Source organism: Lycorma delicatula, chromosome 6 (assembly GCF_047948215.1).
Source record: "Lycorma delicatula isolate Av1 chromosome 6, ASM4794821v1, whole genome shotgun sequence".
In the NCBI taxonomy this organism is placed as follows: domain Eukaryota; kingdom Metazoa; phylum Arthropoda; class Insecta; order Hemiptera; family Fulgoridae; genus Lycorma; species Lycorma delicatula.
The window spans coordinates 68978937-69000626 of NC_134460.1; the positions used below are offsets into that span (position 1 = coordinate 68978937).

Genomic DNA, 21690 nt, shown 5'->3' on the forward strand with positions numbered 1-21690 from the left:
GTATATTCAGTATGGTGCCTCTCTTTAGTCACCTGGTTCTGAATCACAACCAAAAAATTTCTGAATTAAAAAAAAATTACTATGATGCCTGTAATAACTAATGATAACTAAATAATCATGAAGAAATCAGCAAGTTACTGGTATTTAAAAAAGGCTGAAGAAGTTTAGTTGACGTTTTATTTATCATTAACAATCACCTATTTGAAAACAAAATCCTTATTACAGCATTTTCTATTAAAAATAAAAAAAATTAATAATAATAATCCAACTACGGCACAAGCCAGTAAAATAAAATTCTACACAATTGAAAGCAGAAGCTAATAAACGAATAATAAACATGATAAAAGACTGACTTATGGAATAATTTACTTTAATGCATTTTTGAAATTACAGCCAAACAAATTGAACAAAATAAAATAAATAAAAAAAATTGAGTAAATTTTATACAACAAAAAAAGTGATTACTTTAATTTCAGAAAACTAATTGTTAGAACCCATTATTAAATAAAGCACAAACTAAAAATATCAGAAATGGGACTATGCTAATAATAATACAGATAAAATACTAAAATTGTTTAGTCAGCCCTTGTATTAAAAGCAAAAAGAACCCCTTAATAAACTGGAGATGCGGCAAAGCTGTAAAAAGAAAACACAAAACTCTTACAACATAAAAAATATAACAAATGCTAATTACCTTAACAAGAGCATTTAAAAATACCAAATCAATAATTAAATAAACTATACTGAATTAAAAATGTAAATAAATTTACAAATAATTAAAAATTCTGTAAAGGTAATTAGCAGTATAATTGTGTTGTCTCCTGGTATGACTTAAGTCATGCAATGAAGCAACCCTGAGGCAACATTTAAAAAACATACAAAAAGGAAATGGATAAAAGGAGCACAATCCACTTTTCTGATTGTAAAACAACACATCACCATTAGTCACTTTTTTCTATTTATACACTTTATTCACCACTTAAATCACAATAAAAATACAATTTTTAATTAAATATTTTTTTAAATCATATTTTTTATTGTACCTGAACAAGAATAATAACATGCATTCAATATGTCATAAATTAAGTTTTTAAACTGCACTTCATATATAAATCAATTTAAAAAAAATAAATTTCTGTTACTTTAAAGAAAAAACACTCAATATTTCAATAACATCTTTCAGATGACAATGTACAACATAACTATAATTACCAATAATTAAATCACACTGCATCTACAAACAGTAATTAAATACCAATAGAGACATAATTTTCCAAAAATACCAGGAAATCTTAAATTTATACTCCATATTAAAATAAGACACTTAAACTGTCTATAAAAATAAATGTTTAAAGAATGATTTTTTTAAAAATTGTAATGCATTCAAAAAATAAATATTTTTGTCATCAAATGTGAGTATGCTCATTGTTAAATAAAACCTAATTCCTCAACAAAAATTACACCATTCTAACTATTTTTAACTAAAAACAGTCCCTATGCTTTTTATTTTAGTACATAAAATAAACATTATTACAAGATAAAAATGTCAAAGTTAACTAATTAATGGGAAGCAGCTGAAAAAGTGATTGCAAGATTTCAACCTCAAAGACAAACAGATGGAGCTAATAAGTGTTTAAAAGAAAAGTAAATCGATATTTCAAAATGTCTTATTATAAAAGACATCTGCACTGGTAATCTACAACCATAAAAAATTTTTTTAATAACAAATGAGAAGAGATCACAAGTCATGACTCCTAAGACCAAATATACCATTTCCAGCACAAAGATACACAACAGGCACAACTACCATTGCACTACCTTTAACTGACGTGCCTATAATTTTTATTACTATAAACTCTTAAATAAAAAAATTTCACAAATACTTGGAAACACATAAATAGTTTTGCAAGAACAAAAAATAATTTTTATTAGCTCCTTGATATTATTGTAAACTATCCAATATAAAAATAAATCATTTTTGTTAACTTAATTTCATCAAAAATCACAGAAGAAATGAACAACCCGGGTCAATTTTATGAATAAAGAGTCGTAATATCAGCCTTAAAAGTTAATTTTGAGGTTAACTGTAACAAAATACATTCAAGAGAACAGTAATGGTAACCAAATGAAACTTCAAAAACCACCTCAAGACTAACAGAACTTCAGCAGCTGAAATGAGGCTTGAGACTGACAAGTTCTGTGGGTCAAGGGCCTCCTTGTATGGTCATTATAAACCTGAATTAAACCAACCATGGACTGTAAATGTCACATAAACAGAAAAAAGCATACCAAACTTATCTATAACAATGTTCTCCCCCAATACTAAACTAAAATGTCAATGCAGGTTCAGCACAAAATTAACCAAACTTCAATTCAACATTTCTAATCATTATGCATATTATTTCGAACCTAGCAATAATTAGAAGTTGACTTAATTTCAATGAACCTATTGAACTTGAAATATGAATCTGCTTCACTAAAGATATAAGCCAAACAAGTCATTGAGTGAATTCAATTATAATGTAAATTTAGAAATGAACCACAAACTCCAAATTAGAAGCATTTCAGAATTCATTTTTTATAGCAAAACAATACTTACCTTGCTAAGTATTACAATTACATTTTAATATTCATGTATTAAATCAACAATACGGGGTGGTATATGCTAAAACTGGTCTCATACTAGGTTTGAATGACACTCAAACATCTATGAAAACCAGTAAAACCAAAAAGGTAAATCTGAATGCACATACATAACAGAATTTAAAAAAAAGAAGCCTAAAAATCTAACCGATCCCCATCAATTTCAAAATTTCTACAAAAATAAAAATGCTTTTAATATAAGAAAAAAATAACTGAGAAGAAAGTCATGAGGTACTCAATGACTAGCAACCAAGTTCTGTGACAAGCAACTATTCCAAAAAGAATTACTAATTACATTTAAGAACATTTTTTTAAGATTCTAAGTTTTCAGATCCACAGGTATAGAACACACTTCAAATCTGACAGTATTATAAACAAATAAGAAATTTTATCTAAGACAAAATGAAAAAAATAAATAAATAATGTAAAAGCTCAGGTTATAATACATTGGTAGAACATTAAATCTTTTAGAATAATCAGACTATTAATTAGTCTTTAATAGGTAAAATTAACAATTTTAAAATGACTTTTCAAATGCCCAACAGAAAACTGGGATGTTGTATAACACCTGAAAAATTTTTCTGCTTGTTGATTCCAAAAATAACATTTGACTGTTCAACTTTCATGTTTTATATTACTGACAGAAGAGTACACTGCAGGGGACATTGTGTAATTTATAAAAACACAATAAAGTCATTAGCTCTAGTATTATTATTGATTGAAATATTCAAAGAATATAAGAGAGTACTCAATGACATAATTACTCAAACTAATAAGAAATACGTCACGAATCATAATTTCAAAGATTAATCTGCAGAATGCTGGAAACTGTCAATGATATGCTAAAAAATCAAAACAACATGACCATTTTAAAATTCTCAACATGCAGAATTTCTTAAAAAATAATATATACAATTTTTAAACAGTTTAATAAAACTAACGTTAAATGACAAGTAAGATTCTAATAAATAAAAAAAGGCTGCTACTTAGAACTAACCATTTTAAAATCACACTGATAAGACAAAAAAAAACTTATTTAATGTTTCTCTAAGTGTGATTTCATTTCCTGAATTGCTTTCTTGCATACATTGCAGATCAGTAAATACAATTTTCCTATCACCCTTAGTTTTAAATAAATTACGCTTCAAAAAAAATTAAGGGAAAATATAGTTAAAATCTGTAAAATTTATAATTTAACATGACCAGACCTGTGTTAAGAATATTTCGCTGATGGTTTTCTTTTATAAATAGCCTCAGGCACATCCCGAATTGATGTCAAACAGTAATCGGCTAGCATGTTAGTATTCCATTTCCCTTTACAGCAGCTTTCCATCACTGAAATGTCATGGTGGAAATGTACACCATGTTCATCACTTACGTCTCCGAGGTTGTCCAGGAAAAAATCCAGATGCGAGTGGTGGAAAGGTATTTTTAAAGACATATTACATCCCATAGCTCTGTATGAAGTTGATTAACAATATCGTGGTAATTTAACTTCTTCAAATAAAGCCAAGCTGCACTTTCTACATTATTTAACATCAAGCCTTCTTTAATTTTTCCTTCACTTACATTTGGAAATTTCTGCCTGATGAAAAAAATCAGAGAGTATCCTTCTTCATTGCTTTTACAAAATTTTTCATTAGTCCTAGCTTGATGTGAAGAGGAGCTTAAAATATTTTATTGCATTCAACTAAGGGCTCATGAATAATATTTTTCCCATTTGGAGTTAAGTTGTCTTGTTTCTTCAACTTTTTGGTAACATAATGTTTATCCCTAGCTCGGCTGTCCCATTCACAAAGAAAACTTGAACAATTCACAATACTTGGACAAATCTATGAAAAGGGCCAGCAGTTCTCAGGATTACCCACCAGGTTGGTCTAGTGCTGAACGCGTCTTCCCAAAATCAGCTGATTTGGAAGTCGAGAGTTCCAGCATTCAAGTCCTAGTAAAGTCAGTTATTTTTATATGGATTTGAATCCTAGATTGTGGATACCGGTGTTCTTTGGTGGTTGGGTTTCAATTAACCACACATCTCAGGAGTAGTCGAACTGGGGCTGTACATGACTACACTTCATTTACACTCATACATATCATCCACATTCATCCTCTGAAGTAACACCTGAACAGTGATTCCCGGAGGCTAAAAAGAAGTAAGTCCTCAAGTTTATGAACTTGTCAAAGTGCAACATAAGCTCATCAATATTTGTGCAATAAACCAAATTATTTTCATCAATAAAGTACTGAGAAAGTTCTTTCTCAGCTTCGAAAGCCCGAAATTCTTGTATTTTTTTTAAGTAAATTCCAACTTGCAGTCTTGATCCTAACAGTTCAGTTTGATTTTTTGATAAATTTAAATCCCTAACCACGTCGTTTAATTCACCTTGTGATAGAAGATGTGGTTTACTGGAAGAAAATTCAAAATCAATATCACTGTTTTCTTCAGTACTGCCTGATTCTTCATTGCTGCTTTCAAAATATACATTCACATGTGGATCAGGAACTAGAATAATTTCACTGTGACGTACAGGCCTGATTGCAGATTAATGAAGGATATTTTATAGTATGTTTAGATTTTTTAGAAATTCCAGACACACTTGTAAAACAAAAGTAACAATCAGTTATATGATCCTTTGGTTCACATCAAACCATAGGTACACCAAATGGCAAAGCCTTCCGTGTATCTTTCAGCCATCCTCTTAAATATATAGAAAAGTTAGTGCATAACATATGAGGAGCCCACGTCTTATCCTGATCACCAATTTTTACACTGAAAGTACAAATGATATGATTTTTTAAGTAAAAGTTGTAATGTTTTTTCTACTTTATTTTACAGTAAACTGACCAAATGCATTAACAAAACGCATCCACATCATTTACACAATTTCGAGGCATTATGACAATGTGCTGTTAACAAACTTAAGAAAGCAATAAGACTGAACAAAATTAATTCATTCCTAAATCTAGTGCTTAATATAAACAACACAGCTGTGTTTTCCCCTACATGATTTGACCTGCAGAGACATGATTAATCTTTGTCCATGAAGGCTCATTCGTTAGAATTAGATATGATGTCATAATATGTGACTGTGATATGATAATGTTAAACAATAAAAATGAGCTAACAAAATACAATATAGGAGCTTAAAATGCTAACTATACAATGAAAAATGAAAAAAATCCTTTAATTAAAATTTTAAAAATGGTGGGCGATAGGAAGATTCTGAGTTCATATTCATTTTTAGCATCAAAAAACAAAATAAAATCATATATTGCATGTTAGGAAACAAAAATTATGTTTATCAGTAATGATCATTCCTAATTAAATTATGAAGCTTGTTTATTTAATAATTTATATTAAATGAACAAATACAATTAAAACATAATTTAAAAAATTTAGGATTTGCAAGTGGTTTTGCAAAATATCACAACAATAAACCCTGATAACATTTACAAAAGACATTTATTAATTCACTTCATGGTCTGGTAAAAAAGGCAGTTTTGAATTTATTACTTGTGAAACCTATGAAATATGAACAATATCTAAAAAAAACACTACAATCAATCGGTTACAAACTAATATGTAATCAAACCACAAACCTCATTATTTTAAATTTAACAAAAACTTTTAGATATTCATGCATTTCTAACATAAAAAAATATTCACAAGTTTTTTTAAACAGAAACTTGTTTAAAACTCCTAAACTGGATAATTAAAGAAGCTTTAGATAGTTTATTAAATGACCTGCTCTGATAAAACTGATCAATTTTCATAATTAAACCATTAAATTTTATTTAGCATTACAATTACAAGTAAATATCAAACTATTAATTAGTATAAAACTTATTTGAAGATCAGAATAAAAAAAAAAAGAGGACAAAAAGCACAATGAACTGATAAATTTAATAGACATTACAGACATAATCGAAGTATAAATAAGTAAAATATACAAAACGTGGATTTGAATAGCCAGATCAAGAATTTTTTATAATATAAAAGACATTTTTATATATGAAAAGAAAGCTGTTAATATGGTAACTTTTACCTTACTGGGTTTTTTCTTTTTCTGTTTAGCCTCTGGAACCACCTTAATGTATTACTTCAGAGGATGATATGTACGAATGTAAATGAAGTGTAGTCTTGTACAGTCTCAAGTCGACCATTCCTGAGATGTGTGGTTAATTAAAACCCAACCACCAAAGAACACCAGTATCCTCGAATCTAGTATTAAAATCCATCTAAAAATGACTGCCTTTACTAGGATTTGAATTACCCTCTTGGGTTTAATAGGGTAGACATCACTTGAAAAATGAAATAGAAGAAGCAGAAGCAGCTGGGGGTAAATTTGTCAAAGATAAAAACATAGAAAGCACTTCAATGTGAGAATGAATAAACATACAATGTAAAAAAGTAACAAGATTACACATGTGTAAAAATATTTACGTGTAAAAAGTAAAAATAAAATTACAGCAAACCTAATAATTTTATTAAGCTAAAAATTTATAATTATCTGGTTAATAAACCAGAACAACTGGAAAATGGTATAATTAGATATTGTATCTTTGTACCAATTAGATTTAATAATAGTAGATTTTATAACAAATGAAACATTTAACACATTAATTTTTACAGAAACCATTAAAATAATCCAAATTTAAAAAAAGCAATTACTAATGAATGTTATCAGCTACTTTATCAGTAAAACCTATCGTCATACAATCGTTCTAATCAGATTTGAATAACTTCTTTACTTAATAATATTATCTATATAATCAGGAAATTATGAGAAATGATAAATAATACATCAATTCCCAATTAAACAAGAAATTAAAGTAGACATTACATAAAACCAAAAGAAAATACAATCTCACACATATAATTGCTTTAAGATAATAAAGTATTATGAAAGATTTTAAATTCCATATACAAACTTATTACTAAATTTATTACATCTTGACTGCTACAGTACTATTTGAATAACAAACCATTTTAACATACAGTTACTGCAATGAAATTCTACTTTTAACAAAAATAATTAAACAATTATATGGTCTAAAAGTACTGAATATTTACCCAAATATTAAAATTTTTATCAACACACGCCCAATTCTTTACAGCAAAATTTTCTTTTACAACATTTATTACTAAGGAAATTTTCATAAAATTAAGAATTTTTTTGAGTCAAATGTTAAAACTTGAGAATCAACAATCCAATTTAAAATCATACTAACAGAACAAAAATACTAAGGGAACTGCCCTTTTATATATATATATGTGTGTGTGTGTGTGTGTGTGTGTGTGTGTGTGTGAAAAGAAAGCTGTTAATAAAGTAACTTTTACCTTATTGAGTTTTTTCTTTTTCTGTTTAGCCTCTGAAACTACCTAAGGTATTATTTCAGAGGATATGTATGAATGTAAATGAAGTGTAGTCTTGTGCAGTCTCAGGTCGACCATTCCTGAGATGTGTGGTTAATTAAAACCCAACCACCAAAGAACACCAGTATCCTCAACCTAGTATTAAAATTCATACAAAAATAACTACCTTTACTAGGATTTTTACAACTGAGGGGGAAATGCTCCCTCAATTGCGAACGGTTTTGGCAGTTTTCTTCTCATTTTGAACTCAAATCAAAAACTTCCAGTAGTATGTACTATTTACAACTTTTCTCTGAAACATTTTTGTTTTTCAATTTTTAGCCAGTACTCCTACCATATAAAATGGTTTTCTGTTTTTTGAGACTTATTCAGCATTTAAATCAATATTAAAACTTATATAATCTCAAGATAATTTTTATGTTTTTTTTTTTGCTTATTTTACATTCTACCAAAATCGTTGGACAAAATTAGTTTCCATGTGATTTATAACTCTGCTGAAGTTTTAAACAATAAAGTTTTTTAAACAACAGGTATCATCTCTCTTTTTACTGTTTAGCCTCCAGAACGACTGTAAGGTATTACTTCAGAGGATGTGTGAGGATGATATGTATGAATGTAAATGAAGTGTAGTCTTGTACAGTTTCAGGTTGACCTTTCCTGAAATATGTGGCTAATTGCAACCCAACCACCAAAGAATACCGGTATCCACAATCTGGTATTCAAATCCATATAACAGTAACTTCCTTTACTAGGATTTGTACGCTGGAACTCTTGATTTCAAAATCAGCTGATTTGTGAAAACACGTTCACCACTATACTAACCTGGCGGGTTAACAGGTAACATCTACCTATCATTAACCCAACACTCAATATAGAGTTTATATCACCAGTACACTGGACAATATGATCCTTTCTTTCAGCAAAATTTAAAGTTTTTATAATATTCCAAAATATTCTTCTATGAAACCGAGATGTTAGACATAACAATTTTAACCAATATTATGAGCAGCAATATAAATATGGTCATATTGAAAAGAACAGCAGTTGTGATTCCATTCATGTTATACAAAAGAAAAATATTCTGAACAGAATGGTATATTCACTTTTTGCACATATAAGATTATATCTTAATTATAATACTACACCACAAACTACCAAAATTATTGTAATAAAAAAAATATGGCACACATTTATATACCAAATCAATATTTAATTACTTTTATTTAACTGTATTAATGCTTAATAAATTATAATCTATTCAAAATTATTAAACAAACAGAAAACATTACTTTATTTCAATAAATAATAATAACAAACTTTATATGCAACAAAGATTTAAAAAACCACTGATCGCAATGAAGTTTGATTAAAATATACCCGGAATTTTTTAATTTTCCATGCTGTATAAGTGCAATTGTCACAATTTTTTTTGTCGTGTTGGTAAACTCATCCCTAATGAATAATTACACTGGTAGCCATACTGGATGCTTCGTTTATAGTTTGTTCGAAAAGGCTACATGAGTTTTTCATGTGATCAGCAATTTTTAACTTGTGGAAAAATGGAACAAAGAATTTACATTAAATTTTGCTTTAAAGGTGGAATAAAGTGCAACACTGCATTGTAAATGTTGAATGTTGCTTTTGGTGATTACAAGTGTTTACAAGTGGTACAAACATTTCCAAGAGGGCTGTGAAGACATTGAAGATGACAAGCGCTCCAGATGTCCCAGCACATCAAAAACCGATTAAAACATCGGTTGTAATTTATTATGGATAATCGCCAAATTACTATCATAGAGGTTGCTGATAATGTTGGCGTATCATTTGGCTTAAACCAAGCAACTTTTCAGATGTTTTGGACATGAAACATGTGGCAATAAAATTTGTTCCAAAATTCTTGATTTCAACCAAAAGCAATGCTGAATGAACATTGCTCAGTAGTTGCTAAATGAAGCGAACGATGATCCAAAACTGCTCAAGCAGGTTATAATTGTGAAGAAACATGGGTGTATGGGTATGACGTCAAAACTAAGGGCCAATTGTCCCAATTGAACCTTCATGAAGAGCAAGACCAAAAAGACCTCATATCAAGTTCCATCAAATGTGAAGGCTCTGATCATTGTGTTCTTCGATTTCAACAGCTTAGTGTATGAGTTCTTGTCACCAGGTCGCATGGTCAAAGAGTACTACCTGGAAGTTCCATTCGCTGTTTACATGAAGCAAGCCGAAGAAAACAACCAGATTTATGGCGAAACAATTCATGCAATCGTACCACCATGATAATGCACCTGCTCACATTTCACTGCTTGTTTATGAATGTTTAGCCAAAAACAACACTGTTATGATGCCTCAGCCTTCACATTCGCCAGACATGTCACCCTGTGATTTCTTCCTATTCCCCAAACTGAAAAGAACCATGGAAGGACAACGTTTTGCCAGTGTTGAAAAGATAAAGACAGAATCACTGAAGGAATTAAATGCCACACCGAAAATTGTATTTCAGAGATGCCTCAAACAATGGAAAAAATGCTGGCACAAATGTATTATATCAGAAAGGGAGTATTTTAAAGATGACAAAATCAATATTGATGAACAAATAATCCTTTGAGAAAAGCCAAAATTCCACGTATTCTTATCAAACCTCATATAAAATAGTATAAATCAAATTATAAGTAATTAATAAGCGTTACTGGAAATAGCAATATTAAACCACAAAAAAGTATACAAGACACGAAACACAAAAAAAAAGTAGTACTTTATCAGATGTTCTGTTAGTTTTAATGTATTATTCACACACTGTAATATAATTACGTATGAAATTAGGTCATTACGTAAATAACAAACAATTAGCTAAAACGAGGATAAGTCAGGTAAATGGCAAGAAGGCCTACTTCAAAAGATTATTTTGTAGAACTATGACGCTGGTAGGAGAAGTGATTTAGTGAAAAAGAAATTGCCAATTACATTTACTCCTTTGTAATAAATAACCACCATACAATATGATGTATAAAGCTGGGATAACAAGTCCTGCCCAAGACCGAACGTTACTAAATACAACTGCTTGTCAGTCGTCACATAGCACGTAACTATTAAGTAATAAGTTCTAATTGTAATAAAAAGTGACTTACTACTTTACAGGTAATAGCTATAACTAAATGCAATGACTACAATAATAAAAGCAAACAACATAACCTACTTTTCTCTTCCACTAGTTAAAAAAGTCCTGATAAACTACTATTTAATTTAAAAAAAGTTAGCCTATATGAATCAAACAGGATAAGCCAGTGGTTCCCAAACTTTTCTGAGTCAACTTTTCTGAGCCCTTTTTCAATTAAAATTTTTCCATGGTGCCTACCTTAAGTAAAAGTATGAATACTTGTACGAGATAAAAAACTCGTGTATCTTCAATAGTTTTTTTACTTTAACATTAAATTAATAATTATAAATGTCTTTGTTCAATTAATTATGAAGTTTTTACAATATTTTGCGGTCCCCTGTGAAGAGGCCGCAGCTCCACGGGGTGCTGCAGCACAGTTTGGGAATCACTAGGATAAGCCATTCCTATTTTATTTTACCTAATTCACAAAAAAAAAAAAAAAATTAATTTTAACAAGTGTAAAATTGTAACTACCTCTATTGAGCATAAAAAAATATAGCACAAACTTTTAATGTTCTAAAACAGCTGGCTCCTTCTGCTTTTAAATAATACCAACAGGCTTTCACACTACTATGATAATTTTTTTAACTAACTCATCATATATTAAAAAATTATTATGTTCAAATTAAATACATCCTCAAAAATCTGTAGATGAAAACCTAGAAAAACTAGATATAGTACAGGATTTATGATAACTAAAATACCAGCCACTAGTACAATCACTATACAAATTTTTCAGGAATAAATATACAAAAATCAAATGTTCATATATTTAGATTTGAAGAATTACAATACATTTAACTGAAGATAAAATTTAAATAAGCTCAGAGACAGAAATAAAATATTTTATATATAAAATACTTTTTTACTGGTAATTTTTTTTCAATTTGGTGAAAAAAATGACTAAAAAACCTTATTTTGTGAAATATACAGCATTCACTCATTAACTCAATCTCACTTGCAACTTCCCAAATATAAAAACACATATTAAACCAAATCAACATTTCGTCAATATTTTTGACAACAATAAATTATGTTTAAAAATAGCAACATTTTTCACCTACAGAATTCTCATAATTACCATAGAACATTAGTATAATTTAGTATTTATATAAGATATAAATTAACAGATAAACAAACGTAACACACATATCAATTTGTTCAAAGTAATAAATAGCAGTATAGACTAATTTGCAAATTCTATGTGACAACTCATGATAAAGGTTTTGTGTGTGTTTCTAAACCCGTAAATTTTTATTTTATTATAATTATTATTTCTGAACTATCATAAAACTTGGTTTCTTAGTGAAACACTAATAATATTAAATGTGTTTAAATATTCTGGCAAGTTTACATTATTCAGACAAGTTGAAAATAGTGGAACTGTCATAATTACATGTAAAATGCATATTAAGAACTAGTCAAAGTAAACCTCATAGTAGACTCTATTCACATCATCTGAACTATTTTATTTATGTTGTGTGCTCTACTGGTCACAATTTAAAATGACTGTTAACATGTATGTTTTTTAAAAGCCAAAAGAATGGCAAATATGATTCTTTTTCAGCTGTTTCAACTGTAAATTCATAGTAAAAATGCCTTTGAATCATCCTGTTTTTTTTTTTTTTTTTGCTTATTTTTTTTTACAAAACTTGCTTTTTGTTATTATTACTCTTTTTATTCCCATTGATAAGTGTTTTATACTGATTATATCTGATGCATAAAACTTCAACATGAAAAAGCTTTACCGTTTACTACTGCACTGTGTTGCTGTTATGCATAGTATGTGTAATTTTTTTTTTTAGGATCACGAAATACTGTTAATTTATGTAACAAGAACGAAATTCGGCGTTACTTAAATTAAGTAAAAGTAGTTAAATCCCTTCCACACTCACTTCCTGCATAGAAGAATTTTAATGGAAAATTAAGAAGAGATTAATTTTCTTATTAAAAATACAAGTAACCTGGAAATTTCTATTTAAAATTATTAATGAAAAAATTATAATACTGAAAAATAAATTTAAATTAATGCTACCCAATAAATAAAAACACTCAGTTGTCAGGTGAAAAGAATACACAATTTACCTAAACCGACATTTTTTCCCTTAGTTATTATCCACTTTTTGTGGGTTTAGCAGGATATTTACAGTTATATAACCTTTCTGAAAACCAACCTATTACATAGAATTAAGTATAGAAATAATCATAATTTAACTTTATAAAATGAAATTTTTCAAGAGTATTAAGTTAAAATCTTTTAAACAGAAATCATTATTTTATAACATATATTACAAAAATAAAAATAAAGCTTCTAAATCAACACACTCAACTAGAATATTGTGAAATAAAATCCCTAGTATGGCAAAAAGGTATTTCTCAAAGTAAGTAATAGTGTTTCTGTCACAAGGACATAATTACAATTACCATCATGTTTCAGACTTCTATAATTTAGTTGTCATAGATCTTTATTGCAATTTTTATTTTGGAGGTTGTCAACCAACTTTCAAAACCCTTGTGACTGAAAATCCACTAAGAGTAGTACGATTTGATTTCTAAAAAAAACAAAGAAATCAACAAAACCCATACAAAATTTAAATATGGCAAGACTAGCTTCCCATTAAAAATGTTAGACTGGTGGTGTAGCCAATTTGAAGGAGGATGGACATCACTAATTAAGAGAAATCTAAGAAGCCTTAATAGAATCTAATGCTGACAAGAATTATTATTAAATAATCATCAAATTAAATCAAAGGACACTGCATACATACTCGTCTAAAAAAGTTATCACTTTTTGTTTATTAATAATAAAGTACAGGGTTTAATTTCAAATTGTTCAATGTTCAACCTCAAACAAAATCCTAAATGATGCAAAAATAATCAATCATTGTAAATCACATACCTCCTTGTTACTCATACCAAATTCCAATAAATCCCGGGTATCTTTTATTGTTTCTAAGCAGCCACCTAAACTTTATAACAAATGACTTAAGGTTTAAATATTACATTTGGGGAAGAACCGCACTAATGAAAACAGAATTCTCACGCTCTATTTTTTTTTCTCTTACAGGAAAAATGATTTCTGAAAGCTAAAGAAAAATGCTTTCATGTATATAAGTTTAGACTTATTTATACGGTTATTTAAAAGAAAACAAGCTTTTTTTTATAACTGGTATTTTTTATAGAAACTATTCATGCAGTAGCATTATCAGAAACTGAATAATATAGTGGGTTGATCAATATTTTGTATTATCTGCTTTTAATAATATGCTTTATATGGGTTATTATAATATTTTTTTAAAATAAATAAGTTCATACAAATTGTCATTTATTTTTAAGTAATCATTACCACAGTAAAATGAAGGAGGTGAAATTTCTAGTCTGTACATTTATAAAACTGAAAATTATATTATTCTTCATCACGGTAAACAGTATTAAAAAAAATGATGAATTTTAGAAGGTTTTTAAATAACTGAACCCATAAAGAATTAATTAACCTTAGAAACATATCTTAACTGTTTTGGTGATTACAAATTTTACTTTATTCAACTAGTCAGTTATTAAAGTGATTGGTAAATATCACACGCATATATATCTTCAAAATAGAAATAAATTTTATAAAAAATTAATTCAACTTTTTTTGAATAATAAATCTTATTGTGAAATTGAAATGTATTTTTTTTAATCATATATAAATTTACTAAGGAACATTTTTATAGCTGTGAAAGATCTAGTACAAATTTTAAGGAATCAAAGTGAAACTTTTTATATTTTATAAAAATATTTTCGTATTTTAATTTTGAACAATTTTCTGCAATAAATATTTAAAAATTATTGAAATATCTTTTATTTATTCAGTACTGACACTGCAATTTATTCATCAACCCTCACCATTTAACTAAATATTATTACTCCAATAATAGTTAGGAATATACAATTTATACTGGTCACCAAGTAAAATGAGACAAGGAAAAGTATCATTAAGTTACCAAAACCTATATTATACAATTAACGCACTATAAATATATCTTATGAGAAATAATATTATCACTTGACTGTTAGCACACAATCTTCACTAAACACTGTACAAAAATTAAAAAAAAAAGTAATAATAATGCACGGCTAAACCGATTACATTGATATAAGAATATTTTTAATGAATTTCATCAATTAAATGGAAAAACATGGAGTAAGGATGAAATGGAAAATCTGAATATAAAAGGTAATATAAAAGATAACAAAAAAATGTTGCCTCAAAGTAACTTAATTGCTTAAAATAAAATAATGCCGTGTCCTACCTTGTGAGTCTTGATGAGCTGCTATCATTGTTTCGTCGACTGGTCCATCGGGCGCCACATGCCACTGGGCAAATCCTAAAAAAAGTGTTAAAAATGTTAAAATACAAAAACCCAGCAATTCTTACTAAACATCAATATTAGTAACTTAAAATCCAATAGTAGCTACTGCACTTATTTAAGCTAATAATGAAGAGAAACACACCAACTGAAAAGTAAAGATGAATTGGGAAGTCTCCAATATCCACTCGATTGCATCAGACTACAATGTAACCTAATATGAACACTAATTTAAAATGACCAAAAAAAAATCCGAGATGAAATATTATTAAACTACCTCATCTTGTCACATCACATAATTGACCTACCTACTTTACATTTTATCTTCAAACTATTTAACAAATTTAGTTGACTTTTAACAGACATAGACAATACCTTCATTTGAGGCTAGATGACATAATTTAACAAATCCTGTATGAAGATTCTTTCATTTATACTTTGCAATTCCACTGCTACATTAAACATAATTTCATATTCATATTATTATTGTCATAAAAACTACTGTCCAAATCTCAGTAATTCCAAATTTTAAAAATCTGTATTATTTACAAATTACAGATAAATAGATGTATATTATATATTATTATCAGAACATTCAGTTTCTGTCAAGTTCAATTACGAAATTTACTAATAAAACAAAAAAATATTTGCCAAGTATGCTCTTCATACATAAAACATTTTAGAGGTTATACATAAAAATGCTTTAAATAAGCAACATTCATACAAAACTAAACAAATCAAGTAAAGATGAAATATCCTAGGTAAATCAAGCAACTCCCAAGTCTTAGTTCAATAAAAAGTATTGTAATAACTTTTCAGTATTTGTAACATACTTAAAAATACAATTTAACTAAATTATAAATAAACTAAAGCAATGATTTGCTTGGCCTAAACATGTAAATAACGCAAATAAACTTGAATTTTGAAACTTTCAAAAGAAAGACATTTAAGCCCTTAAAGTAATCTAACCAAAACAGTTGAAATTTTATCAAATTATTGACAAATTAATGTTATTACACAAAAAAGCTATGTAAAACAAAAAAAAATTGGTGAAATGAAAACAAAATAAAGCAATTTGCTTTCTGGAAAAATGTTTCTTGGAACTGTACATGAGGTAATGAGATTATTGATAGTTGTTTTACACAGCAAGTCAAGTTCCTTTTATCAATACTGTTAAATCAACAGTTTTATAATCCCAAAGAAATAAAGTTGTTATAGTTAATATTTTGGTAAATATATTATCAAACATTTGCTAAACCACTAACAATGAACTACACTACAATGATTTTTGGTGGTAAGGTTAATATACAATTCAAATTTTATAGCTAATTAATGAATTATAATATTTTTCTCAATAAGAATCTTTTATTTTAAATCTTTCATATTTGATTAAAAATGAACACACTACACATACTTTTCCAAATTTAATTTCTTCAATTAATTAGATTTGTTATAAAATTTAATTTTTTTAAGATTTTACTGCAAAATTTGTTATAAAAAATTTATTGGTCTTAACTTTTTCCTCAGACTGCTCATTCTCATGTGCCTACTGCAGAGTTGACCTATTTTCTATTTTTTTATTTAATCTCCGGGTCCAGTATTAGGTAACATCTCCTTCATCTCATCAGAGGATGAGATGACGTTCATTAAAATGCCATGCCTGACCAGGATTCAAACCCGGGACCTCTGGATGAAAGGCTGAGACGCTACCATTGCACCATGGAGGCCGGCACCACTACTCCAACCTTACAGCTTTTCTTTATTTGATAACTTGCATATATCTCTTTTTGCCTCTGGATTCCTAGTTTCATGCAGTTTGCCTATAGTTTTTCTGTTTATTAAACTAAATCCTCAATTCTTAATAAAAAATATGTTGCCACCATTTAAATCTGACTCTTAATCTTATGCACCCAGGATTCACCCCCTCATTAATGTTGGAATCAAAAATACTACATAAAATTTTTGTTGGACTTTCTTCGTAACATTATTTTCTTGTCCTGAAATACTAATTCAGTTATTTCATTAATATCTAATCCTGAAATAAGGTGTATAATTTCTTTTTCATTAATTTAAACATGGTTAGCAGGAATTCTCCACCACTCATCCCAACTCTCATTCAATCTACTTCCTCATATGATTCTGCTCTTACATTATCTTTAATTTCTGTCAAATATTGTGTCCTTGAGGTTTACCACTTCCTCTTTTTTCTTCAACCTATCCCATTAGTATGTTCTACATGAAATTGTGTCAAACCATGAATTATAGTAGACAAGAAAAATTCATTCTTATAAGTTCATTTATAAAAAGGAAAAATACACTATTCTCTTTTATAATGTTCTTTTCTAGTCTAGTCTTAAAAGAATCTCCTCATTTATCATTCTAGAAGACAATATTTTTTTCTTCAGTATTATTTTTAAAATGTCTTTTCTCACATTTCCCAATAACCCAAGTTTCCGAATCATACAGTATGACTATAATTCACAAGCACCATAACAAATCTCTTTTTAGCTATTTAGCAAAATAAATCCTCTATGTCCCTTTATCTTATGGTTATAACAATCTTTATTTAGATTTTGTTTATATTCCAGTCTAGAGCAAAAACAATCTAGGGCATATTTTGTTATAATTTTATTTAAGTACTTAACAGAAACAAGCCAGTCACACCATCCTACTAGAAGACAATATACTACACGCACGTACACAAATAAATAAAAATAATCTTCTAAAGTGTTGAAATATTTTTTTTTGGAAATGACTTAAAACAAAAATTTAGATATTTTCACAAATAAATTTTTTCAAAGATGTTTTACGCATCTGTTGGAAAATATTCAAAATGTTCATAGAGCTCAAAATTCAATTTTTCGTACTGAAAAAAAAAAAATTAAGCTATAAATAGCAATGCTCGATTAAAATCTTTATCAGATTATTTCATGACACTTCTAACATTTTTAAATTATCCCTTTGCTTTCCAGATACTACACAAAATGCTGATTTAAAAAAGTTATTCAAGAAAACCACATGTTAAGTAATGTATGGCGAGCAACAAGCGGCAGCTAATTGCGTTCTCATCTGCTGCACCAATCATTGGAACTTAACTTTCATATTAACTAGGGCTAAGAGTTTTAGGGTCCTAATCATAAGCATTATTTATTTAGTACTCATCAATGTATCAAACAGCATGGTATTAAATTCTGCACAAATAGATCACTAAAAAAAAAATCATTAATTAAACAAAGAGAAAGTGATTAGTTCAAACCACCAGACTGGTTACAGGATCTACCTGGAAACACCTTAGATGTAACAGGAAATAAAATTAAATGACAAACACAATCTTTTGTTCATAATTCTTATAATGGAATATTTCAATATTATTTTTCTGTTTTAATATTTGTTTCTATCGAGAAATAATGATATAGTGAAAACTTGATTGACAAACTCATAATAAGTCAATGAAAAGTACCAAAGCCCAAAATGAAAATTTATCCAACATTAAGTTCATGGTCTTTGATAATTTGTATGTTCCCACTTCATTCTTCAGGATGCTACTTCCAGCAATTTTACTTTTATTGTGAAACCATCAATTAATAAAAGGATAGAGATTAGCTTATTTCCAAATTCATTAAATATCATTATTTAGATGAAACAAAACTTTTTTTTAATTTTGGAAATGTGTTTCGGTTGATAAAAAAAATACTGATATTTCAGATAAGATTTAGCAAAATTTATCCAATCCAAGATTAATGTGCAGGCCAAAATTTCTCAAATGTAAGTCATTTATCAAGCATTTTGACAGCAAGATTGAAAAAAAATTAATAGTTATTCTCAATAGAATTACACCTCTACATTACAACATATAAGATACTAAAATAAACTACAAAAATGATTGATATTCTAAGTGTAAAAAAAACCTAGCACATTTCAACAGATAAAACCTAACAAAAAAACTTAACAAAATTTTACAGTTAATGTTAATTATTACATTTGACTGAATATTTCACAGCCTAACAACAGATGATACCTGCACAGAATTCTTACAAATTTTATTAAAAGATTATTGATTTAAAAATGAAAGATCTCAAAAAAAAGAAAAATTTCAAAATTATTGATCTACCTGTGCAGCATTCTCATAGATTTGTTAAATATTACTGTTTCACTAAGAAAATGATTGATTACCATGACAAAGTCATCATAAATATTAATCGAAACTACTATTCCATCTGTTACTACAATGGGAATTATTTTAGTTATACCTGAACATAGCCATTAAAGATTCTTTCCACAATAACTATTTTCTTAAGTTAAATGAACAATTACATGACAAATGTTCCATTTTATTCCAAAAGAAATTACACATCAATTTAAAAAAAAGTTAAGACAAGCAGGTTTATTTCTGAAGAATTAACAATAGATTATATTTGTAGAACTTTCTAATCGTATATTTCTGATAATGAACCAAACCTTATGGCTCAAAAGGTATCTAAGTAACATTATTAAAAAAGTAGAAAAAAGAGTATTCCTTATTTATATATATATATAATATATCATTATTTATAAAACACAATGTCAAGAGCATTTTTAAATTGGCTTGTACAAAAATGTTTACTTAAACTTCAGAAAGCAATCTGGATAACAGTAACTTTTATTAACATATTTACTGAATTTCAAGGAAGCTTTTAGACAAACTAATCTGATAATTATTGGGTGAGAATAATAACACTAACAACAAACATTTTAATAAATTTTGTATATTTATATCTCTGATATAAATATTATATCTCTGATTATATTTGGAGTCTCTGATTATATCAAATTTTGTTTGAGACAACAATATGGTTCCAATGAATGTAACTTCAAAAAAAAAAAAATACATTGAATTTGTACTTTGTATTTGATGTCAAAATTAGCTAAAAGGTTGACAAAAGAAAATGTTACAATTTTAAAATTTTTAGATGGACTGAAGGTAATGTCATTTTTACAGTAATTTAAATCTGTAAATAGCTGGATGTATTTTATTTTCAGGTTACCATTACAGATAATTTGAGGGCTTGTTTTTGTTAAATGCTTGTAAATGTTTTAATATAAATTTAGACTGAATTTATCAAATTGATAAATCTATGTTTCAAATATTTATCAATGGAATCAATCCTTCGATACAAAAAATTGATTTTTAGCATTCATTCACTAAGGAGCAAAATACATAACTGACAAAAAAATAATTTTTTTTTCTAATTTGTACTCTAAGATAGATTTTAACAAAAATAATGGTTACATATCTAACAGACCATTAATTTTTTATTAAATTTTGATACAGTTCACTTTTGAATAACAACATCAGATGATAATAAAAACGATCACTCAATAAATAAAAATAACACCTGCAATTTAAAAAAAAAATGTGTATATATATATACAAAACTTTTAAAGACATTAAGTTTGTATTTCTACCACCAATTTAAAACGGCCAACTGACATACACTTTCATAAACATAACCATCATTAACCATCCACAAATGCCAGCCAACTCCTCTTAAAAAATGAACATTACTAATTTCAACCAGTTTTTCCAGCTGCTGCCAGATCTGGATGTGTGTATATAGGCAAATGTAATTACTGCTACTGGCTTCCCAGGCCTGCATCAGCAAATGTAAGTGTAAATGTACTGGTAAACATGTAGTCCTGAACAGACTCAAGTCGACCAATCCTGAGACGTGTGGTTAATTGAAACCCAACCACCAAAGAACACTGGTATTCACAGTCTAGTATTCAAATCCATATAAAAGCAACTGCCTTTACAAAGACTCCAACTTTAGAACTCTCGACTTCAAAAATCAGCTGATTTTGAGATAATGAGTTTAACCACTAGACTAACTCGGCAAATTAAAAAACAAACTTTTTGGAGAATATAAGATTTCTAGGTTACGAAAACTTAAAATCAAATGAAATCTACTCCCAAAACACTAAAGCAAAAAAAATAAAACTGTGTGAATCATTAATTTTTTACAAGGATGTTAAAAAGTTAAAAAAAAATTCAATAAATGATAAACATGAGGGACAACTAAATGAAGTTTCATTTCTAGCTCTGAAATATTAAATTGAAGAACTCATTCATGACAAAGGCACGTCACAAAATAAAGGATTGATTATACTCATAACATAAGAATTTA

At 28.0% G+C, this 21690-nt stretch overlaps 1 protein-coding gene across 6 annotated transcripts in view; it reads right to left on the reverse strand.

Annotated features, from left to right (window-relative positions):
- LOC142327113 (uncharacterized) overlaps nucleotides 1-21690 on the reverse strand; it is a 384678-nt gene that overhangs the window by 351874 nt on the left and 11114 nt on the right. For all 6 annotated transcript variants that reach the window (XM_075369985.1, XM_075369982.1, XM_075369986.1 and 3 more), the window contains exon 4: nucleotides 15470-15544. In XM_075369985.1, the coding sequence (XP_075226100.1) occupies nucleotides 15470-15544 (75 nt within the window). The remainder of the gene's footprint in view (nucleotides 1-15469; nucleotides 15545-21690) is intronic.